The sequence below is a fragment of the Schistocerca piceifrons genome, chromosome 1 (genome assembly GCF_021461385.2).
Source record: "Schistocerca piceifrons isolate TAMUIC-IGC-003096 chromosome 1, iqSchPice1.1, whole genome shotgun sequence".
Taxonomy (NCBI): Eukaryota; Metazoa; Arthropoda; class Insecta; order Orthoptera; family Acrididae; genus Schistocerca; species Schistocerca piceifrons.
Window position 1 is genome coordinate 299,363,863 of NC_060138.1, and position 24,399 is coordinate 299,388,261.

The 24,399-nt window shown below is 42.8% G+C and overlaps 1 protein-coding gene across 1 annotated transcript in view; it reads left to right on the top strand.

Moving 5' to 3' along the window:
• Positions 1–24,399, top strand: part of LOC124780415 (protein furry) — a 1,170,709-nt gene that overhangs the window by 243,072 nt on the left and 903,238 nt on the right. Inside the window, exon 23 of the mRNA XM_047253778.1 lies at positions 137–291. Coding sequence (XP_047109734.1) covers positions 137–291 — 155 coding nt within the window. The remainder of the gene's footprint in view (positions 1–136; positions 292–24,399) is intronic.

Here is a 24,399-nt window from a genome sequence, read left to right on the forward strand (position 1 = left end):
GGCTTTTTACATCGGGTCAGAGCGTGTGTATGTGTATGTGTGAGCTGACATCATCTCTCCGCTTTTATGCAAGTATCATCTCTTGCCTGTTTCTGCGTTATGCTGGTGGTGTAGGAGTGTGTGCTGTGTGCTGCAGATCTACCAGCTGGCGCGGGAGACGGCAGTGCTGCTGCTGGAATGCAACCCGGACATCGGGCCGCTGCTGGACTGGGTGGTCGACCGCTGCTACACGGGCAGCCCGCAGGTCGCCGACGGCTGCTTTCTCGCGCTCGCCACCATCTTCAGTGCCAGGTCAGTGGCCGCCCATCTTTTACCACTCTTCGGGACATTTTTCAGGAATCCGCACACCGTGGAAGAACTTCGGGACAGAGGCGTCACGAATTCGTTAAATTAAAATCGATATCGGTGAAACAAATCATAATTACGATCAGCATTTGTTCGATAAAACAGGTGGCACCATATAAGAACTATGCATCACTAGTTCCGTCCTGCGAAAGAACTGTTCCAGAATCTAGAGCTGAGAAACACAAACTACTATCTTCTCATTTTGTGGCAATACTTTTAAAATAAGGGTGCAGTAGCTACTTTTTTAGAAAGGACTGCCCTCATATTCAAGTTTTGAAAAACCAAATACATTTTATAAGAACAGCTCACTGAAGGGGGGTAGTACCCTTTATGAAAAAAGATAGAGCATTGACTCCATGGTGCGCTATACCGTTGCACAATGATTTTTGTATCCCTCTGGGATAATGAAATTAATGATTCATGAGTCCATTCATCTGGTTCGTATTCCCGAATAGTATTTCCTGTGTTGCTCAAACATATTTACATTGGCTCTTCTAAAATTATTGAACGATTTCCCAAGGCTATATTTTCACCAACTCCGACGTATACAGGGTGGTCCATTGATCGTGACCGGGCCAAATACCTCACGGAATAAGCGTCAAACGAAAAAACTACAACAAAACTTGTCTAGCTTGAAGGGGGAAACCAGATGGCGCTGCCATAGGTCAAACGGATATCAATTGCGTTTTTTTTAAAAATAGGAACCCCCATTTTTTATTACATATTCGTGTAGTAAGTACAGAAATATGAATGTTTTAGTTGGACCACTTTTTTCGCTTTGTGATAGATGGCACTGTAATAGTCACAAACATTTGGTTCACAATTTTAGACGAACAGTTGGTAACAGGTAGGTTTTTTAAATTAAAATACAGAACGTAGGTACTTTTGAACATTTTATTTCGATTGTTCCAATGTGATACGAGGTGCATTCAAGTTCTAAGGCCTCCGATTTTTTTTCTAATTAACTACTCACCCGAAATCGATGAAACTGGCGTTACTTCTCGACGTAATCGCCCTGCAGACGTACACATTTTTCACAACGCTGACGCCTTGATTCCATGGCAGCGGCGAAGGCTTCTTTATGAGGCTGTTTTGACCACTGGAAAATCGCTGGGGCAATAGCAGCACGGCTGGTGAATGTGCGGCCACAGAGAGTATCTTTCATTGTTGGGAAAAGCCAAAAGTCACTAGGAGCCAGGTCAGGCGAGTGGGGAGCATGAGGAATCACTTCAAAGTTGTTATCACGAAGAAACTGTTGCGTAACGTTAGCTCGATGTGCGGGTGCGTTGTCTTGGTGAAACAGCACACTCGCAGCCCTTTCTGTACGTTTTTGTTGCAGTGCAGGAAGGAATTTGTTCTTCAAAACATTTTCGTAGGATGCACCTGTTACCGTAGTGCCCTTTGGAACGCAATGGGTAAGGATTACGCCCTCGCTGTCCCAGAACATGGACACCATCATTTTTTCAGCACTGGCGGTTACCCGAAATTTTTTTGGTGGCGGTGAATCTGCGTGCTTCCATTGAGCTGACTGGTGCTTTGTTTCTGGATTGAAAAATGGCATCCACGTCTCATCCATTGTCACAACCGACGAAAAGAAAGTCCCATTCATGCTGTCGTTGCGCGTCAACATTGCTGGGCAACATGCCACACAGGCAGCCATGTGGTCGTCCGTCAGCATTCGTGGCACCCACCTGGATGACACTTTTCGCATTTTCAGGTCGTCATGCAGGATTGTGAGCACAGAACCCACAGAAATGCCAACTCTGGAGGCGATCTGTTCAACAGTCATTCGGCGATCCCCCAAAACAATTCTCTCCACTTTCTCGATCATGTCATCAGACCGGCTTGTGCGAGCCCGAGGTTGTTTCGGTTTGTTGCCACACAATGTTCTGCCTTCATTAAACTTTCGCACCCATGAACGCACTTTCGACACATTCATAACTCCATCACCACATGTCTCCTTCAACTGTCGATGAATTTCAATTGGTTTCACACCACGCAAATTCAGAAAACGAATGATTGCAGGGTTTTCATGTAAGGAAAACGTCGCCAATTTAAGTGTTTAAAACAGTTCTCATTCTCGCCGCTGGCGGTAAAATTCCATCTGCCTTACGGTGCTGCCATCTCTGGGACGTATTGACAACGAAACAATGCGCATGTTTCTATCTCTTTTCAGTCCGGAGAAAAAAAATCGGAGGCCTTAGACCTTGAATGCACCTCGTACATGTACCTTTGTGAACTTTCCATTTCTGAGAACGCATGCTGTTACAGCGTGATTACCTGTAAATACCACATTAATGCAATAAATGCTCAAAATGATCTCCGTCAACCTCAGTGCATTTGGCAATACGTGTAACGACATTCCTCTCAACAGCGAGTAGTTCGCCTTTCGTAATGTTCGCACAGGCATTGACAATGCGCTGACGCATGTTGTCAGGCGTTGTCGGTGGATCACGATAGCAAATATCCTTCAACTTTCTCCACAGAAGGAAATCCGGGTACGTCAGATCCGATGAACGTGCGGGCCATGGTATGGCGCTTCGACGAGCAATCCACCTGTCATGGAATATGCTGTTCAATACCGCTTCAACCGCACGCGAGCTATGTGCCGGACATCCATCATGTTGGAAGAACATCGCCATTCTGTCATGCAGTGAAACGTCTTGTAGTAACATCGATAGAACATTACGTAGGAAATCTGCATACATTCACCATTTAGATTGCCATCGATAAAATGGGGGCTAATTATCCATCCTCCCATAATGCCGCACCTACATTAACCCGCCAAGGTCGCTGATGTTCCACTTTTCGCAGCCATCGTGGATTTTCCGTTGCCCAATAGTGCATATTATGTCGGTTTACGTTACCGCTGTTGGTGAATGACGCTTCGTCGCTAAGTAGAACGCGCTCAAAAACTCTTGTCATCGTCCCGTAATTTCTCTCGTGCCCAGTGGCAGAACTGTACACGACGTTCAAGGTCTTCGCCATCCAATTCCTGGTGCATAGAAATATGGTACGGGCGCAATCGATGTTGATGTAGCATTGTCAACACCGACGTTTTTGAGATTCCCGATTCTCGCGCAATTTGTCTGCTACGGATGTGCGGATTAGCCGCGACAACAGCTAAAACACCTACTTGGGACTCATCATTTGTTGCACGTCGTGGTTGACGTTCACATGCGGCTGAAACGTAACTATCCGGCGAACAGTCCGGACACTTGGATGATGTCCAGGATACCGAGCAGCATACATAGCACACTCCCGTTGAGCATTTTGATCACAATAGCCATATATCAACACGATATCGACCTTTTCCGCAATTGGTAAACGGTCCATTTTAACAAGGGTAATGTATCACAAAGCAAATACCGTCCGCACTGGCGGAATGTTACGTGATACTTGACTATTACAGCACCATCTATCACAAAGCTAAAAAAGTGGTTCAAATAAAACATTCATATTTCTTTACGTACTATACGAATATGTAATAAAAAATGGGGGTTCCTATTTTTTAAAAAAACGCAGTTGATATCCGTTTTACCTATGGCAGCGCCATCCAGCGGGCCAACCATAGCGCCATCTGGTTTCCCCCTTCAAGCTAGCTAGACGAGTTTCGTTCTTTGTAGTATTTTCGTTTGATGCTTATTTCGTGAGATATTTGGCCCGGGCGCTATCAGTGGACCACCCTGTATACAGTATAATACGATCATCTTAGAAGTAACGTCGGCATTTCATCATAAAATCATCGTCTGTAAGTTGCGAGATCTTCGAGATCCAGGATAAAACACCACGCCAAGTGCAGGCTAAACCGTGCCGGCGAACCATATTTAGGACAGCATTACGAGGTTCTTAAAAATGTTACAACAGTTCGTGTGGCCAGAGGGCACGGGTTTAGCAATTCAACGTCGTACATTTTGCGTATGAAACACAGCGTTCCGATCGTAGGGAAACAGGTCTACACATCTTGTCTGTAAGGTCGTATAGGAGCATACACTACGTTCACAAAATTGAATTCAACGCAAAATAGCTGCGACGGATGACAGAGGTATGCAAATTGGGCACTTTGCTCGCTCGTACTCGCTCAGGGAAGGTGTGCGCGAGTATGAAAGGCCCGAGCGGGAAGAGAGAGCTGCAGTCGAGCGGGACGTCACGCTACGGGGAGGCGTTCGCCGCTTGCTGTTGGCGCCGTTAATAGTAGCAGCTCTGTGTGACTGCAGGCTCACGTTGCATTTGGCATCTCCCATCATTTGACGCAGCTCCACCCAGACCAATGTAGTGCATTCCTGGTGTCTAAGAGAGATATCACTTCGATCCATAATAGCAAATTGCTCGCTTTATGCAATAACGAAAATTTGTAAACAATTCGAAGCTTAACAGGAAAACTGAGTATCTACCAATTTACGTAACGATAGTCCCTCTCGTTTTTTATGACACCAGCTGTTTTATTGAGTCAAGTATACATACAGTACCTGGGTTTTACCGCCTAAGAAATTGGAAATCAAACGGAAACAAAATTGTCTCCAAACTATTCTCTCTTATCGTTTCTTCCACCTGCCAAGTGTATTGTCGCCGTCACCATTATCCGTTAGAGCTAAACACAAGTCAAACTCGTCGGTAGATTAAGTATGGCGTTGCGCACAGCTAGTTACTCTGAAAATAGAGTCTTCATTTTTTGGTTGGTGAGCACTGCTGATATTCCCTCGGTGGTCCTAAATAATATTTGCAGGTATCACAAAAACAGAGTAAAATATTCCTTCTAATTTTGTCATAATTTACCTGGAACTGATATTTCATCACAGACGTACTGCACAGTATTTAATAAGTCATCTCAATCATAAGCGGACATGATTTTTGATAATCTAGCAGCCATAGCAATGTTGGTATTCTCTGCAACATCCGAATTTCGATTTTCTCCTCTGCGAGCCAAAGGCAGCGGTTTTTCAGCACTCTTGGTACCTATAGTTAACAGATGACAATGTGGCAGTTATACTGTACTCTCAGGTACCAGTGACACTGAAATTGGCGTTTTGGAGTTGAATACAGTTTACATTTGCAGCGTGTATGAAAATATAAAACCTGGTATTTGTAGTAATTTAAATGTACTTCTGTATCGTCGGGCCCTGCGTTACCATGACTTCCCAGTATGTAAAACCCTAGCAAAACAAACTGAATTGTAGGATAATTCTCGTCTTCGAGCACGTCTGTTGCATGTTTGATTGGCTTTAAAATTGTCACGATTCGTGGCAATATTGTTATCGTAGCCTGTATGTTTTTCGGAGATACTCTTCTCCTCAAGGCCGGGCGGAGTGACCGAGCGGTTCTAGGCGCTTCATTCTGGAACCATGCGGCTAATACGGTCGCAGGTTCGAATCCTGCCTCGGACAGGGATGTTTGTGATGTTCTTAGGTTGGTTAGGTTTAAGTAGTTCTAAGTTCTAGGGAACTGATGACCTCAGAAGTTAAGTCCCATAGTGCTCAGAGCCATTTGAACCTTCTCCTCAAGCATTTCCACGAAAGTAACGCTTTAAACAAGCTGTTTATGTAGTCTTTGTTTCTTGCTTCAAGTGTGTGTGTGTGTGTGTGTGTGTGTGTGTGTGTGTGTGTGTGTGTGTGCGCGTGCGCCACCGGTTGTCTTCATTCAAACGGACACTGTGGCAGCAAAAATCGTGGAATGTACCAGTGCAACCTCATTTTTCAAATAATAGTCATCGAAACGTGTTTCAGGACTGTGTTCAAAACATACGTAATGCATGCGTAATGCTGAAAGGATTACGAGTCCATGCCTGTATTAGCTCCTCGGTCAGTGACGAATAAATATGAAGATGCTGGGGATTTACTCGTAAGGTAAATAATGTTTCTTCAACGTAGTTTTTAAAAAAAATTCCCCGAATTTTATCTTCTGAGGAAAGTGATTTGTTATCAGTACCATGCCTGATCTTGATTAAGTGCACAGTAAAAGGTAGATAACAACTTTTCCCATCTCCACTGTGGATGCACTTACATTCACCCTCATGGCCTGCACATCATACTCGTCATATTTCATCAGCTGTTCTTCCTGTGTTTCGTGCTACTGTCGTAGAATGAGGCAAAATGTTAGGGCGTCAACATGTCCCATTTCAGAACACCGATTACAAGTTCCTGACATAAAGCACGAAATTCACCACCTGATATTTACATAAATGGACAAAGATCTCTGGCCGCACTTCTACGCACTTTTTAGATACTGGAGCGTTCAGTGAAACTGCGTTGATGATGTGCTTCAGAACTTATATTTTATCGTGTTCTGGAGACACGCACCTTCAGATGTGTTGCACTGGATCTGAATGAAAATATCTGCAAACTCTGCTGCGACCACTGCCTCTCGCACTTAGAATGTGCTCTTTAGAATCAAATTCCGTTTTCCTGTTCTCCTTCGTCTTATGTACGCGCAACATGCTCCGACAACGAGCGACTGAGCAGCGAATGGGTAATCAGAGTAGATAGATGGTCGGGGCATTCGAGCATTGGGTGCTCAACGAGCGTGAAAGAAGTCGAGTGCAGTTGCTACCCAAGTGCTAAGTGGCTGTATTAACATCTCCAGGTCTTTCGCGGAACTACATGCACAGAGCATAAACACCAGATGCAGACCTCTTTAACAGATATTGTCTTCTGTGCGTCGGCGATTGGACACTGTGCAGCGAGCTGAAGTGCTATAGTCCTCCTGTGAACTGAAGAGGGAGTAGCTCTCAAAGAATCGATTTCACATTTAATAGGGTACGGCAGCGTTGATGATTAACGTAGGTTCGGTCAGTGTGCGTTTTTTGCGTTACTTACTTTAATTATTTATTTTTTATCTCGTTATTCACGCGTTTACTGAAAAATAAACGCTTCACGGACTACCCTGCGCACTGCGTCACCATTGGCTTAAAAAGGCAGACTGCACAAGTTCCGGTATAACTTTGTGAAACAGTCTGTAGTTGCTGCTTCTGATGGAGTTCGATAGAGACAGTGCCGACTCGCCTGCTCGCTCTCCAGTTTGCAGACGAACTGTAGCACTCATGTCATTTCTTCAGCTAACAACGGCCACAAGCTGCAGTGAGCACGTTAATTTCGTCGCTATAGTTTTGAGTGGCTTTCTCATTTTTTACATTTCATCCGGTCTCACAGAGATGATCACATGTTCAAAACGACGCTGATGGGTGAGCGTAGTCTGACAGACTTTGGTGTTAAACAGCATAGCAGAATAACACCAGATGTGATATGAGTCGCCATTAGACGTACAAAGTATCAGGACTCTTACGTATTGAAGGGGCATCTGAATAGTAACTACAGCGTCGGAGAATTTGTAGCCCACAGAGGCGCCAGTGCTCTAGACAACCCGACAAACAATACCGAGTGAGGTCGCACAGTGGTTATGACACTGGTATTGCCTACGGGTGGACAGAGGTTACAGTTCATGATCGACCACCCTGATTTAGGTTTTGCGCGGTTTTTCTGGATTAGTTAAGGCAATACCGGAATGATTTCTTTGAAAAAGGACCAGACATTTTCACCTCTCTCTCTCTTTGCCCTTTCCGAACTTGTGCTGCGTCTCTTAACACCTCGATAATGATTAATTCCACACGATAACGGAACCCGGTGCATGTTTCATGGAACAGAGTCACAGTTTCATTTTGCTAAACTAACGATTTCGTGGGGGAACAAAAATTTGGTTTTCAATATTTCATATAATTATTGACCGAATTAAAAAAATGCTGTCGTAATCAATTCATTAAGAGGTATAATCTTACGCTGGATGTGTAACTCAGTAAGACAAGTATTACAGTGTGAAACTGCGTATGATGCACCATAACTTACGGCTATATATTGATCCAGTATTTGAGAATGGAAGCACAAAGCGACTTGCATCAGATTTTACACATAATTTCAAACCTGTATCAAACTTTTTCTTGCTGACACTCACTACAAAACTCACAACAAATAAAAGGGAAAAAGCGTGTCACTTACTACATTTTCGCTGTTCCTGCAGCAAAAATGCTGCATCAGGCACGACATTTCAGTTTATTACTTCTTTACTACTACTAATTCTATTAGCAATACATTTTGTAGACTATATTCAGAGGTACCACTGGATGCAACTACAAAATTATATTATTGTACGACTTACAGTTCAGGAGATAAGACATATAAAGATTGAGACGCATGAAAACTAGCTTTTACTTAGAACGGAGTACAAAATACCCAGACTAAACTTATCTCGTGTTTACAATGAGAGCACTTAGCGATTTACGACAATTTTAAACGTAATGTCAAACATTTTCTTAAATCTTTCTCGTTCTCATGCGTAACGTCAAATATTTAACAAAGTAAGTCATTTGTAAGGTGATCATAAGTTTAAAGCCATTTCAAATATCAGAGTTTGATTTCTTGCGGAATCGGAGTTTACTGGTCTTGATAAAAACTACTGATTATTGCGGTACCATAGCCATACTGCATAGTTCATGCGTTGGTTACATTTTGTTTCTGTAGTTTGGTCACACTGTTATTATATATCCAATTCACACCAGTTTCCCCATTGTACCGTCAGAGTCCAGCTTGACACACTGTTAAGCGTTATGCCATTACATGCTGCTGTTGATATTATGCGTCTCACAGAAATCGTTATAATCTTTCCATTTCACTTCACTGACACCTATTATATCTAGAATGAACCTGTGCATTTCCGATTTCAGATTTTCTAGCTTCCCTACCACGTTGAAATTTGTGTCATTTCACGTTTCGATTCGAAATATGCTACCCTTTTGTTCTTTTCAAGGTTACCTCCCCACTGGCAGCCCCCAGCCGGAGATACAGATGGCCGAAATCTTTTTCCAGTGGAGAGATCATCACGAGACACTTTTTCAGTTACTTGCTCTCACAGATGCTATGACGTTAAATGTCGCTGGTCTGACCACAGTGACACGTCTCTCGATATTCAAGCTTTAATGTGGTTGTTGCGTGAGGCAGTATCGCTTGTTCATTTGAACGGACGGGGCTGCTCACATGTCAGCGGTTACCATCATTAAGCGTACACGATCGGCCACTACGCTGATCGTGTTGCAGAATGATGCGTTCGAGGAAGTACTCTGAATCCATTTTCAGCTCCGTGGATCGATGTGTCCTGAATGGCCGAACAGCTTCGGCGTAGCAGCATTACAGGTGTCTCGCTGTGCATTCGGGTTATGATATATTGTACTGTGTTGCCGAAACTGCGTTAGAAAAATTCACACAGCCCTCGAAATTTTCTAACTAAAGAAATACTTATAACGCCCCATTTTTACAACTCTTATACCACCACCACTTTTTTGCGCTATACCACTGTTTTGACTACCGTTATCTCACGACTTTTAGCAGATCCCCGCAGACTGTACCGTGGGCATTTACAACGTGCATGCTAGATAAAATTATGATATAGTATACCTCAAAGTATTGTGTTCGATGTCTCACGTTACGTTACTTTGCTGAACGATGAAATTGTTGAAAATGAAAACACTGCAACCATTAAACCGAGTTGATTTTCTGCTCTTTGTTAGCGAAGATGGGAGGTCAGAATTGAGGGCCTCGTTTGCTGTAAGGTCATCAGAGAAGAAACATTGGCTTAGTAGGCCATACACGAGACAAACCTTGACTATTAATGGCAGGACGAGCATTCGAACGCCGCTCCTCCCGAATGCGAGTCGAGTGTCTTAACCAAATATGTTGAGCTGTTTGGTAACTAAAAGTTTATCTTGTAATTTAATGGTGTACAGCTGGGTCAAACGCAGGAACAAACAAGAAAGAGCCATAATATCTGTGATTCTTCTGTTCCACCCGGCATGTTAGTTGATCGAACAGTTCACCGGCGTGTTGCCGGTTCACAGTTTATAGCGGGCACAGTATTTCGGCGATGAGACATGTCACCAAGTCACGCCTGATATGTCTGATCGCCGGAATATTATACCCGCTGTACGCTGTGAACTCGCAGCACATCCATGGACTGTTCGATCAATTATAACATCGTCTGAACGTTGGTCATTGTGCAAGCAATTTTCCTCGCATAAACGTAGCTTGAAAACTGACATTATACAATGCTGTCCATTAAAACTGCAACACCGTGAAGGCGGCATGCAAGAAACACCGTAGTGTGCTACATTCTTGGATACGCAAATGATTAGGATTCCAGTGCAACCGCACAATATAACTAGGAATAATGCCAGCTACATTCAGCAGAAAAGGAAAGATTATCCGTCGCAGTGTTTATTTGTTCCACGTATTCTCCTAAACTACTAGACCAATTTTGTGAAAAAGGAGTGTGGTCCAGACTTTACTCATCTAATAACGGATAATGTGAGTATTTAGTAACTTGCAACAAACTTTATACATAATTTCAAACCTACAGGAAACTTTTTCTCGCTGACAACCGCCATAAAATGATGGAAGGAAATAAGTTTATCGCTTACTACAGTTTCGCTGTTTATGCAGTAAAACTGTTGCATGAGGCGTAACGTTTTGATTTATTTCTTCTTTACTACTAACTGTATTCGCGACAGATTTCGCAGACACTATTCATATATACCACTGAATGTACCTGTAAATGCCGGCCGCGGTGGTCTCGCGGTTAAGGCGCTCAGTCCGGAACCGCGCGACTGCTACGGTCGCAGGTTCGAATCCTGCCTCGGGCATGGATGTGTGTGATGTCCTTAGGTTAGTTAGCTTTAAGTAGTTCTAAGTTCTAGGGGACTGATGACCACAGAAGTTAAGTCCCATAGTGCTCAGAGCCATTTGAACCATTTTGTACCTGTAAATTGTATCTTTGTACGAGACATAGTTCAAGAGACGTGATGTCACAAACACTGAAACGCGTGAAAAACTGCGCGTTATGCATGGTGTTTAGAATTATGACATCTTTTCTATGAATTCTGTTTGCAACACATTTCGCAGACAGTAACCAAGTATACTACTGGGTGCAACTACAAAATTATATCGTAGTACGATACATAGTACAGGAGATGTGCTGTCATAAACATTGAACTGCGTAGAAACGAAAGTGAGGGCGAAATTCGCGAGAGATACAGGTGAAATAAGTGTGCAAATATGAGTGAAAAATGTTAAATATATGTCAAATAGGCCTACATGTAACAAATACTTACGTAGAAAAAGCTGCGGACAAAAAGCTTCTCCTAAACCCCTGGATCGATTTCAACCAAAATCGATACACATATTACTTCATATCTGGAAAGAAATACTGAAGGTATAAGAACCAGCAAACTCCTATTGGAAAATTTTGGACATTTGTGGTAAGTTCCTTTGGGACCAAACTGCTGAGGTCATCGGTCCCTAGGCTACACACTACTTAATCTAACTAACTTACCGCCGACGGGGGAAGCCGCAAGAACCGTGACAAGGCGCCTAAGACCGAACGGCTACCCCACGCGTCTCCCTATTGGTGTGGTGGGTGATAATGTGGAGACAGAAAGGGAAGGAGGAGATGGAGAGAGAGAGAGAGAGAGAGAGAGAGAGAGAGAGAGAGAGAGAGAGGGGGGGGGGGGGGAGAGGGGAGAGATGGTCAGAGAAATGAAAGAGGAGGAGTTGGGCAGAAAGAGGAGGCAGGAGCAGATGGACAGAGAGAGGAGGAAGGGGGAAATGGGCTAATAGAAGGTCGAAATTTATACAAGCCCAGGGAACGCTGGGTACTCAGCCAGTAATGTGATTTGAATGTTAGGTTGTTTGTGAAAGGATGTTGTTATGCGTCTTGTAATAAGGAGAACCTTCTACCAGGTCACGTCAGAATTCGACACCGGTAGGTTGCAGCCTACGGAGATGTCGGTTTATTTCCGCGATATTGCTACTCGCGTTGGTCGGGATCACACAAGTGTTGTGCTATCGTGGGAATATGGAATCGATGGGTTCAGGAGGGAGGAGGACTACTCTACACCTTGACGGTTCGTAATGGCACGACGCAAATAGCGTTCAAGGGGACAGACATGTTGTTTCTCTCGGCCGTGCTTAATAATTCAGCTACGTCACGTACCTTCGAGTCGGGAACGGGTCTGTTTCCAGCGAGACAAGTATCCGCACGAACAGTGCGACGATACAGCCTATCATCTGCGCGACCACTGTTGTGGTTCCTGTCGACACGGCAGCAGAGAAAGGTGCGGCGACAGTGTTGCAGCCATTGACGACACTGATCCAGGGGAGACAGCACGTCGTCTTTCCAGAAAAGTTCCTCTTGTGCCTACAGTATCGGAATGGCCGCAATCGTGTGCGGATCCTCCGTGAACGACCAGCGTTACCAGATTGCGTTCACCATTGTCATACCTGCGTGACGGTATGGGGAGCCATTGATCACAGAACAGAATCTTTTCTGGCTCGCGTAGTCGGTAGTTCGGAGAGCAGACATTTATTACGTGTTAATCCTCCATAGCATGGTGTTCCATTTGGCAACAAACCATAAATTTAAGTATAATATTAAGATAGCCAATAGCATGTGCATGGATGGTGCTGCGATACCAGTAGCATGTGCGTTGATGCTCGATGCAGCTAGACTGTGTTTGGCGTCATTACATTCGCAGACACAGTTGAAAATCGGTAACTTTTGCTGAAGGTCGAGTGTACATAGGCACGCGCGAAACCAGATGAAAGGGTGACTTAAGTCTGCCACTTACTTCACGTCGCATTAGATTTTTAAGGTATGAGAAATTATGCTTAATGCTAGCATAGAGTATGTACCTATGTCACTGTAACTGAAGGATTAATAATTACTTAATATTTTTGATTTGTTGCCGTATGGTAACAAACCTAAGTTATAAATCGGAATTTCTACGTTCAACCTACTACATACTTTTTTCTGTGTTAGACACTACCCCCAGCAATTTTTTTCCGCTGAAATTGGATTCCTAAAATACACTCAAACAATAGAGGATTAAGGCCGGTGGCAGCCCCTATCTTCGAAAAATCCGTGACTTTATCTTCCAAGAAGATAACGCCAGAACAAACGCTGCGCATTGTGTCCTGACCTTGATGCAGAGAGCGTTCGATGTTGACCTGGGCAGCACGTTTCCCAGAGAACATTTGGTCATAGGTTGCCGACCGACTGGCACGCTGACACTCGCTAGCCATTATTACACAAGATCCAAGCCGTAGTGTTCGTAGTCCTCCTTCACCCTACGGTATACATTACAATCGAGTATGATTACGTATATCGGAGCTACTTGAAAGGCATCTTTTGTAAACAAAACAAGCCGAGCAAATGTGGAAATGTGTACAACTTATCGTTACTACGCGTGGTTACTCGTAAACTAGCCGGCCGTTGTGGCCGAGCGGTTCTAGGCGCTTCAGTCCGGAACCGCGCTGCTGCTACGGTCGCAGGTTCGAATCCTGCCTCGGGCATGGATGTTTGTGATGTCCTTAGGTTAGTTGTGTTTAAGTAGTTCTAAGTCTAGGAGACTCATGACCTCAGATGTTAAGTCCCATAGTGCTTAGAGCCATTTGAACCGTTTTTTGAACTCGTAAACTGCCATAATAGAGAATGAGTGTAAATATGCTTAATTGCAAAGATTAATTTTGAGAGTAGAATTTGTTATTAATTAAAGAAAACACTGGAACTAAAATTTCATTACGCAAACTAGTAAGACAGTCCCTTGTACTAAAGTCAATTTATTTCAAAAACCAGTGAGTTTAGATTGAACTTACGTAACGATTAGTAATACATATGAGGGCGACAACGTTATTATTCATCCAGGATCTAATTTTTCTAGGCAAGTAAACACAAAAATTGCTCAGATTCGAGTATATATTCAAAACTACAGAACTCTTTAAAAGCAAAACATTGCATTACGTGATGCAGGAGCAGGAGATTAGTGTTTAACGTCCCGTCCACAACGAGGTCATTAGAGACGGAGCGCAAGCTCGGGTGAGGGAAGGATGGGGAAGGAAATCGGCCGTGCCCTTTCAAAGGAACCATCCCGGCATTTGCCTGAAGCGATTTAGGGAAATCTCGGAAAACCTAAATCAAGATGGCCGGATACGGGATTGAACCGTCGTCCTCCCAAATGCGAGTCCTGTGTGCTAACCACTGCGCCACCTCGCTCGGTACGTGATGCAGTAACAATTACGTTATTGATCAGTTTTTTCTCTTTTTTCTTTAGTGTTAATGATTCTGACTAACCAGCCTTTCCAAATATTTGAAACTCGTTATCAAAAATACAATAATTAAATACGAACGTCACCCAGAATGACAACTAACTGCTAAGGCATCGCTGAAATAAGACAGCTAAGACATCAGTGCAGAAGTTTACCCAAGCACGTAAATGTTAGTAGTACATTGGAGTAAAAGTTAAAATTCACTGTATTTTGCAAGATTCAATAATTCCAACAGTTGTTGGATATTACTTTCAAAAGTTAATTAAGACTGTTTCTGTGCAGAATTTACGCAATGGCTTCGATTAATCACAAGAGGAAAACTTAGCTTTACTTTCTGGCAAAGTTATCATTTTTTTACAGTGAAATATTTCTTTCATTCACAGTGTGATTATCAGTATTTAGGATGAAAGAATATAGACTGATTTTTAGGCAACAATGACCTAATGGTTAATAACCACCTTAGCATTATAATAAAGTTTCACACAGTTAATGTATTGTCCAAAGAAAATTCGAAGACACCGGCAAGTCTTTTGCAGAACTGGGTGTGTGAAATGGTTAAGTATTATCTGCTGCGAAGCTGCTGACGCGATAGTAACAATACCAATGTCATCTTCCACTTGTAGATTATATATGCGTGCACTGCTCAAACAGTATATCTTCCTTTATAATTCATGCGAATCATTTTCATAAATGAACGCTGTACAGATACCCACAGGAATTGCATGACTCTCACAGCCACAAAACGCTGTAGCACGCATAACCTCCATGCCTGGATCTCTTAACACTCGTGCGCCCACTTGTACTGGCAGCTACTTCGCGTCCATACCCTTTAACGTTTAATTGCGTACTACCGCCCCTACTGCCGATTACCCGCTAGTACACCAAATGATTCCAATGGCTCTGAGCACTATGGGACTCAACATCTGTGGTCGTCAGTCCCCTAGAACTTAGAACTACTTAAACCTAACTAACCTAAGGACATCACACACATCCATGCCCAAGGCAGGATTCGAACCTGCGACCGCAGCAGTCGCGCGGTTCCGGACTGAGCGCCTCAACCGCGAGACCACCGCGGCCGGCGGTACACCAAAGATCCTACCTTACCCTTCATGCTAAATTGTTGATTTTATACAAAGTAACTTTCTCCATATTGCCAGTGTGTCTACTTCACAAAAATTACAAAAAAAAAAAAGAAACTGTTTTAAATCGTTTACAAGAAATTAACATCACAGTGCTGGAACTGATAATGTATGATAAAGAAACAGCGAAAACATTTACGTTCGTGAAAAAGAACAGCACTGAATAGTACAAAAGTCATAGTGTTACACACCGCGTCGTAGTGTTGTAAGTTGAAGCAGCATAGGATGTCATACCAACACCTTTCATCTAAACTCACTTCCACGCGATGTTCAGCCCGGTTAGAGCGTTTAGTGGTGCCAGAGGCGGCTGCTCGATGTACGGAATGTCGGACCCTGTATGCCCCCAAAACCACTATGAAATGTAATTATGCTTTCTTTCTACTATAGCGTACCCGCGCATTGGTAAATTTCAGTTGCTTCCTATCCTTCTGGATGTTACAATTTTAATCGACAGAAATACAGGACATGGCTGTCGATGGTTGTGTCCGGATACACTTTTATACAGGCGAACTGCTGCTCGAAACATGCACCACGTGACGGATGGTGCCCGGGGGGGGGGGGGGGGCGCCAGAGTTATGTTATGGGAAGTATTCACATAGGTTTCTAGGTTTCCGAGGGTGACAGTTTCCCCGCTGGCGTTGGCATCATCCAGCAGGGTAATCATCCGTTTCACAAGGCCAGAATCGTGCTACGGTGACGATTAGCTACCAGCTCTTCACCCAAAATGACCGGCCTGTAATGTACGGGAATAGCGCGATCCATGCGCAAACATCTGGAAGACTTTCTCAGACTTCCATGTTTAACTGTTTTTTTATGTCTACAGCTTTGTTTCCACCGTTTTGCAATAGGTGGCAGTAACGGCTCGTGGTGTTGCAGGTGGTAGAGCGTGTCATACAGCAAACTTACGCATTTGTAAACATAACGCCATCAAAATATTAGTCGATTTGTGATTGCACTGTGAAGTTATTCTCGATTGAATATGACAACATATGAGCCTGATTCTCGTCATTTGCGGGAAGTTTTAATTTTATGCTTTAACGTGAAGAAACCTGCGGCTAAGGCTCATAAAATGCAGAGTAAGACCTATGGTGACGCACCTATTAGTGGAAGAACATGCAGAGAACGGTTTCGACGATTCAGGAACGGAGATTTTGACGTGGAAGACCGGCTTGGCGGTGGATGACAGAAGCCGTTTTCGAAACCGACGGAAACAATCACAGGGGATCATTGACGAAAACAGTTGATGCAGTTGAGCTGAGCGTTTAAAAGACAACAGGCCACGATAGAGCGATAGATACGAAAAAGTGATTTTACAGAATGACGTCGTGTCGCTAAACCTGTCAGAACATATTTGGAAAGGAAATGGGAAGTCCTGCGCCAACCGTTGCGTTCTGCAAACATTCCTCCCTCCGACTACAACTTTTAAATAATGGAAAATCCAGGATGGGATGTAACAATAATATAAGGAAAATTGTTACTCTCCATATAGCGGAGATGCTGAGTCGCAGATAGGCACAACAAAAAGACTATCAGACTGATGACCTCAGATGTTGAGTCCCGTGTGTGTGTGTGTGTGTGTGTGTGTGTGTGTGTGCAGGGTAGCAAATGTGGCACGGCACGTACCGATGCAAAAATGTGTCACGTGGTAAAGGATGCCACAGTCAATCCAAGGGTGCCAGCTTAACGGAAACGAGAAAATACAACCGAAATAGAGATCATTCACTTTAGCACTGAACTGCTGCCTGTTAAGGCGCAGCGCGTCCGACAGGAGAGGTCTTATCAGAGGTCTTAAATTTCTTAGTAATAACTCTGCTGACTGTTCTATCTTGCAGTTTTTTTGAAATCATCGAAACTTATTTAAAATTTTTGTTTTTTGTTGAAATATGGCGCAGCAGTTCATTCGAAATCATACTTCCATTGGAAAGTTTTTGTCCACATATCACACTCTCCAGCATATCACACACACCAGCTTAGGACACCCTTCATCGCCATACCATCTGAACCCCATTTATAAGTATACCTTAGAAAGAATCACTTTTGTATTCTTGCTGTTGCATGATGGCACTGAACAAAAAATGGTTCAAATGGCTCTGAGCACTATGGGACTTAACTGCTGTGGTCATTAGTCCCCTAGAACTTAGAACTACTTAAACCTAACTAACCTAAGGACATCACACACATCCATGCCCGAAGCAGGATTCGAACCTGCGACCGTAGCGGTCACGCGGCTCCAGACTGTAGCGCCTAGAACCGCACGGCCACTCCGGCCGGCCCACTGAACAAACAAAGGTTCGAGACGCTCTATTTGAATGTTTCTGTGTATCTTTTGTGTATCGCCGCTAGAAGAGCTTGTTAAGAGATTGAAAGCACCATGTACAGTTGCAGAAAGACACACATCTAATGCCATAATTATAAGTTACATGCACAAAATAGTGAATTCAACATACCGATCACTTGTTCTATACATGATCCATTGTTAAACTGAACAAACAGAAGGACGTATTGTATTCTGTTATCACTAGCTTTTCATTTGTTTTACTAGTCTCGCGACACCATTGATGTTACTGCTGCACACCTCGGACTGTGAGGAGATCCAGTTTGGAAAGCTCTGGTGTAGAAAAATAGACATGCCTATCCGGAAGCTTAAATATCCTGTCGGGCGCGCTGCGCCTTAACAGGCAGCAGTTCAGTGCTAAAGTGAATGATCTCTATTTCGGTTGTATTTTGTCGTTTCCGTTAAGCTGACACCCTTGGATTTACTGTGGCATCCTTTACCACGTGACACATTTTTGCATCGGTACGTGCCGTGCCACATTTGCTACCCTGTTGGACAAGTGTCCCAGCCCGCGAGGATATTTTGCCGATGGCAGCTCAACGGCACGTATTCGCTGGCGACACATTCCGCGAGCGAATTGGCAGCTGCTCCGAGAGCCTGTGTTCAGCAGCGCTCTTTCCTTTTCACCCAAACGACTGCGATACAAACGAAATTGCCGAAATTCACAGCGGGGACCGCGCCGTACACATGGGGCAGCGTCCTTTTGAGCACTAGCCTGCCACGTAAGTGAATTTGAGTGCTCTGAATGAGTGCAGCACAACTGGCTGTCTCTGGAGGTCGTTGATAGAATCTGCAGACGGACACTCCAAGGCTGGGCCTGTATTGAATTAGGGAACGGCAGGAGAAACGTGTACTTTCGTGGTTTCCGTAATCTCGTACTGCATTCATCGATTCCTCAGTCTTTTTTTTTTTTTTTTTTTATTTTTTTTTATGGAGACTTTTCGCGATGAAGTACGAAATATGGCCTTTGAAGATTAGAAATTTTCCGAGCGCTCTTCAGTACAAAACATTTGAAACGTGTTAAAAGAATCTGTGGTGGCTAAAGGAGCACCTTGTGAGGCTTGGTTTCGTGAAGCCTTCGGATCGATTCCCGTTAGAAACCTTTTTTAACTTTGGTTTATGAATTCTGCATTCATTACGAACTGGTAATTTTAATTAACAATATAGAATTCTGGTTCTTTGATAAAAATAAAGTAATTTTATTTTATATTCATTAAGTATATGAAAATATATGCAGTTTGATACACGCACATACGAAATATTATAATGTTCTAAGACAAATTTTGTGTCTTTTTAGCAAAAAACACACAAGGCCAAAATAATCGATTGATTTTCCGAAATTGTGACTCATGCTGTATATGCATCATTACACATACTTCCTTTAAAATTCAATATGCCTCAATAGAGATAGGTAGCGATATAATTAAATGGTTCAAATGGCTCTGAGCACTATGGGACTTAACATCTATGGTCATCAGTCCCCTAGAACTTAGAACTACTTAAACCTAACTAACCTCAGGACATCACACAACACCCAGTCATTACGAGGCAGAGAAAATCCCTGACCCCTCCGGGAATCGAACCCGGGAACCCGGGCGCGGGAAGCGAGAACTCTACCGCACGACCACGAGCTGCGGACGGCGATTTAATTAAAAAACCTGAAGAAAATAACTAAATAATCTCTCAAATAAATAAATATGCAATTGAAACTTCCTGGCAGATTAAAACTGTGTGCCGGACAGAGACTCAAACTCGAGACCTTTGCCTTTCGCGGCCAAGTGCTCTACCAACTGAGCTACCCAAGCACGACTCACGCCCCGCCCTCACAGCTTTACTTCTGCCAGTACCTCGCCTCCTACCTTCCAAACTTTGCAGAAGCTCTTCTGCAAGGTTCGCAGGAGAGCTTATGTAAAGTTTGGAAGGTAGGCGAGGTACTGGCAGAAGTAAAGCTGTGAGGACGGGGCGTGAGTCGTGCTTGGGTAGCTCAGTTGGTAGAGCACTTGCCCGCGAAAGGCAAAGGTCCCGAGTTCGATTCCCGGTCCGGCACACAGTTTCAATCTGCCAGGAAGTTTCATATCAGCGCACACTCCGCTGCAGAGTGAAAATCTCATTCTGGAAACTATGCAATTACATATTCATTTTAAAATAACTGCAATTTCAGACTGTGAATCGCTTCCCTCACAGTCATCTGTGCGCGTCATATATCTTTTATGACTTTTTTAATTGTGCTTGCACTCGGTGCACTCTGTAGTGTAATGAACAGTAATAACGTCGGCGAAGGAGGACGTTAGGTCGGTGGAAAGGAATACAATGCGCGCCGGCCAGGGTGGCCGAGCGGATCTAGGCGCTACAGTCTGGAACCGCGCGACCGCTACGGTCGCAGGTTCGGATCCTGCCTCGGCCATGGATGTGTGTGATGTCCTTAGGTTAGTTAGGTTTAAGTAGTTCTAAGTTCTGAGGGACTGATGACCTTAGAAGTTAAGTCCCATAGTGCTCAGAGCCATTTGAACCATTTTTGAATACAATGAGCTCATGCTGCGCAGCAAAGTCTGTCATTACGCACTCTTACTGTCTCGAATCGATGGAATAAGATTTCTGTCGACGACATCGATATGACATATATTTGATAGAGTTTCTCAGAATCACAGTCTGTGGAGTTCAGACAACTGGCCTTGATCAGTAATGTCTGACGATGTGAAAGAAAGCAGAAATACCGTCGAAATTCCTAGAACCTTTACAAAAGGAATATCCCCTATGACATGAATTTTGTCCAAATTTTACAGCACCATTTAATGCAATGAACGATGTTGAGTGTGTCAAGAGTTTGACGAAGACATCCGTACGATACTTTTTGCCACGTGACGTGAGAAGGTGGTGGTCTCTACAGCGACTAGAAATGTTTCGAATGTTACGAATAATGTAATCCTTAATTTTCAAATTTAACCTACACAATGTGATAAATTTCACTTTAGTTTACTAATAATGGTGTTGACAACTTCTCGTTTTGAATATTTGACTAAGACTGCCCGAAAAATACGTAATATGTACATACTGTCTTTCCTAAACCTAATGAAAGAAACATTTCGTTTGCTGTCTCGATGATGCGCTTCATTTTCTCTGCTCAGTTACCGTGTCCTTATTCAGCTGTTTCCAGCTCCCCCTTCTATAGATACCATCTCGTAATCTCCCAAGATAAAAATACAGAACTTACATTGTGTCGAGAACGGTGAAATGAGATATACTTCTATTTAATACATATCACCATCAATTTAGTTGTACAACAAAATAAAAGCATTATAGGTATACTGGACGGGTTGCTTGTAAGCTGAGCTAGCCATACACTACTTACAAGTTGTAGATCACACACGAATTCGTTGCTGACATCTCGTTACAGAATTAGTAATGATGCTATTACATTTCGTATTACATGTCAGAGAGTGCGTCAGTCTTTGCAAATGGACGATGAGTATTTGCCAACATACTGCACGACATTAAAAAGAATTTTATTATAGCATACTACATTCACCATGAATACACAAAAGCGGTTATAAGTACTTGTAATTAGCACAATGTTTGCATTAGAACGTATTCGGAAATATATTAAGGCCGTAGACGTGCAGTATGTCGCTTTAGCTCATCCATTAACCAGTGACTGTCCGTTAGCGAACAAAACGTTCGTCTTAAATTTGATGTAAACAGGAAACGAATTTCTTCCTTGGTGCTGTGGTTTCCGTCAGAATCCTTGACCGGAAATTACAGAGAGCACTGCACCTGACGGCTAATCCCGTCGCCTTCTAAACGGACGCAGTTCCGGAGAGAGAAGGCTGTGCGTAGTCGTGCGACGCCGACAGGCGACTTGCCCCTTCCAAGTTTTCTGCCTCTACTGATGAATGACGCACGCGAGCAAACTCGGTGGACGCAATCTGCTCCCCTATTTGTTCTTGATTAAGGATACATTTTCATTAATCAATCAGGGGGGACACCTGTTCTCATACAGCATTGTACATGAAACTTAAAACCTAATAGCCAAAAAATCCATTTATTGGCATATGGTCTGTATTTTAGAAATAGAAGGCACACACTGCTAGGGCCTCTTCCATTCATGCTGAAAGAATTTCTGAGCAAAGCGCATTGAGATGGGAATCTGCTTCCTCATCTTCACTGAAATCGTCAAAAGAAATTACTTGCTTTAAATCCTAATTGTATTTAATTTAATTAAGTGGCTGTGCTCTTGGGCTGTGGATTGAATTACGCGAAGAAACACAGCATTCGACCTTTTTTTGTGTAGTTTTTTTTATGCCAAGAAGCGTTTCGGCCTTTCACCCTTCTTCAGCTGGCGTAATACTCTTATATCCGTTTAACGAGTACGTTTTGACCGCGGCAGCTGCCTTTGCAAAATAACAGTTCGTTTAGCTTCCGCGTATCTCGAGTTGTCTGTTTACGTTTAATTAATAGTTACGTGCACGTGCTTTTGTTCTGTAATTTGTGGCTCCTGTTTCCATACAGCACAACCACTTTTAGATTCATTAATGCACTGATGCATTCGCCATGTATACGACTTACGAGTTTGTTGTATCTGAAGTTACATCTAAAGTCAAGTTACAATTTTCTTACATATTCCATAATTACTTGTGAAGTCAATTGTGTTTTTAAACTTAATACTGCTGACCTTAAAACTAGATACATGCCTCTGTATGATTATAATTGTTCAATATGCAATGTACTCGCATGTACTGTATGAGTCTCGCACTAGGTTTCTTTCTTTTATTTTTATTGCTAATATAGTCATTTCACATCTTAAAAAATGTTGAAATAACTTCGTTGTCCCTATTGATATGTTATTGATATTAATATAATACATACTGCTAATGAAAAGAGGGATTACATAAGCGCTCAGATCTTATTCTCGACGCTGCACCATTTTCATTATGTGAGGATGTTCTTTATCTCGTTGCTTTGAGCCAGCTAATTCAGAACATACATTGTCATTTTGTTAGTTACTGTGCTTAATTATGACACTCCATCGAGAAGTTATATGAAACAAAACGAGCGACTTTTGTCACTCCGAAATAAATGCAACTGGTACTAGAAAGAATGCAGATGACATATCGTACACTGTATAAATCCTTCACTCGTCACTTGTTTTATTATGATTGTCGTACATTTATCTTTCGTCTTATTACGAAGGAGAGCTAATACGATATTCAGGTATCATTAGAATGACGTATCAACATCGTGGTCTGTTGCTAAATACGTATGAAGTATAACTTTGTATTTTACTCCATAATGTAGGAAATAACTCTTAGAAGTGCGTCATTGAATTCGAGTGATTGAGTGAACGATTATTTTGGTGTTTAGTTTTAAGCTACATTATTTCACTAATTTTTATCCACGCGGTTCCCCCTTAGCAAACTGACTATTCCTTGATGCCCCAGAACATGAAGTATAACCGATCCCTTCTTTTAATCGAGATATGCCCGATTCGAAGCAGTCCTCTTTGTTCATTATCACATCTAGCTATCAGCATTCTTTTGTACCACCTCATTTCAGAAGCTTCTATGCTTTTCTTGTACTGTTTATTGTTCACGTTTCACTTCCATGCCAAGCTACACTCCAGACAATTTTTTTTCAGAAAAGACTTCCTAACAATTAAATTTATGTTAGATGTTGAAATATTTCCCCCTTTGAGAAAATCTTTTCTTATTATTGGAAGTCTAGGTTTTATATTTTCTTTATTTCTGCAGTCATCAGTTATTTTGTGACTCATTTTTAATGTAATTCCACCAGCATAATCTGGTTACATTCGAGTGTTTCCAGGTCTGTTCCGCACCGAGCGAGTCAGAGTGTGGTTGTAGCTTGGCTTGCCTTCGCTGTAGAGAGCTCTTTCATGTAAAGATGGTGTATTTGTACCTTTTACCTAAGTAGAAAAAACTTGTTAAAATAGTAAATTGGTGCAAAAATTACAATCTGGTTGCACGTAAGGTATGGGTAAATGTATCGTTTGAGACACACAAGGCACCCCTAAGCGACGAGGTCCACGGTTCATGGAGGGCTTTGTAAAGTAGAGAGATCAAACATCTTTCAGTTTACTTACATTAGAAATATTATCTGAAAGCCAATAACAGTGTTTTAGTGCTCATTATAGTTTCTTCTCGCTAATAAAAACAAATTGAAGAGCTGTTATCAAGTTGCAAATCGAAGAGAAATACTACATTATAGCTCGGCTTTGCAGAAAATTCTCAGTGCAGATAAATAGGGAGTACTTTCCGCCTGCATTTGTGTTTCAGTTAATCCACAATGTTAATTTTTACAACCACAACTCGGTCACATTGTTCATTGATTAAAGAAAAACACGTCCTTCAATGAAACTTCCTGGCAGATTAAAACTGTGTGCCCGACCGAGACTCGAACTCGGGACCTTTGCCTTTCGCGGGCAAGTGCT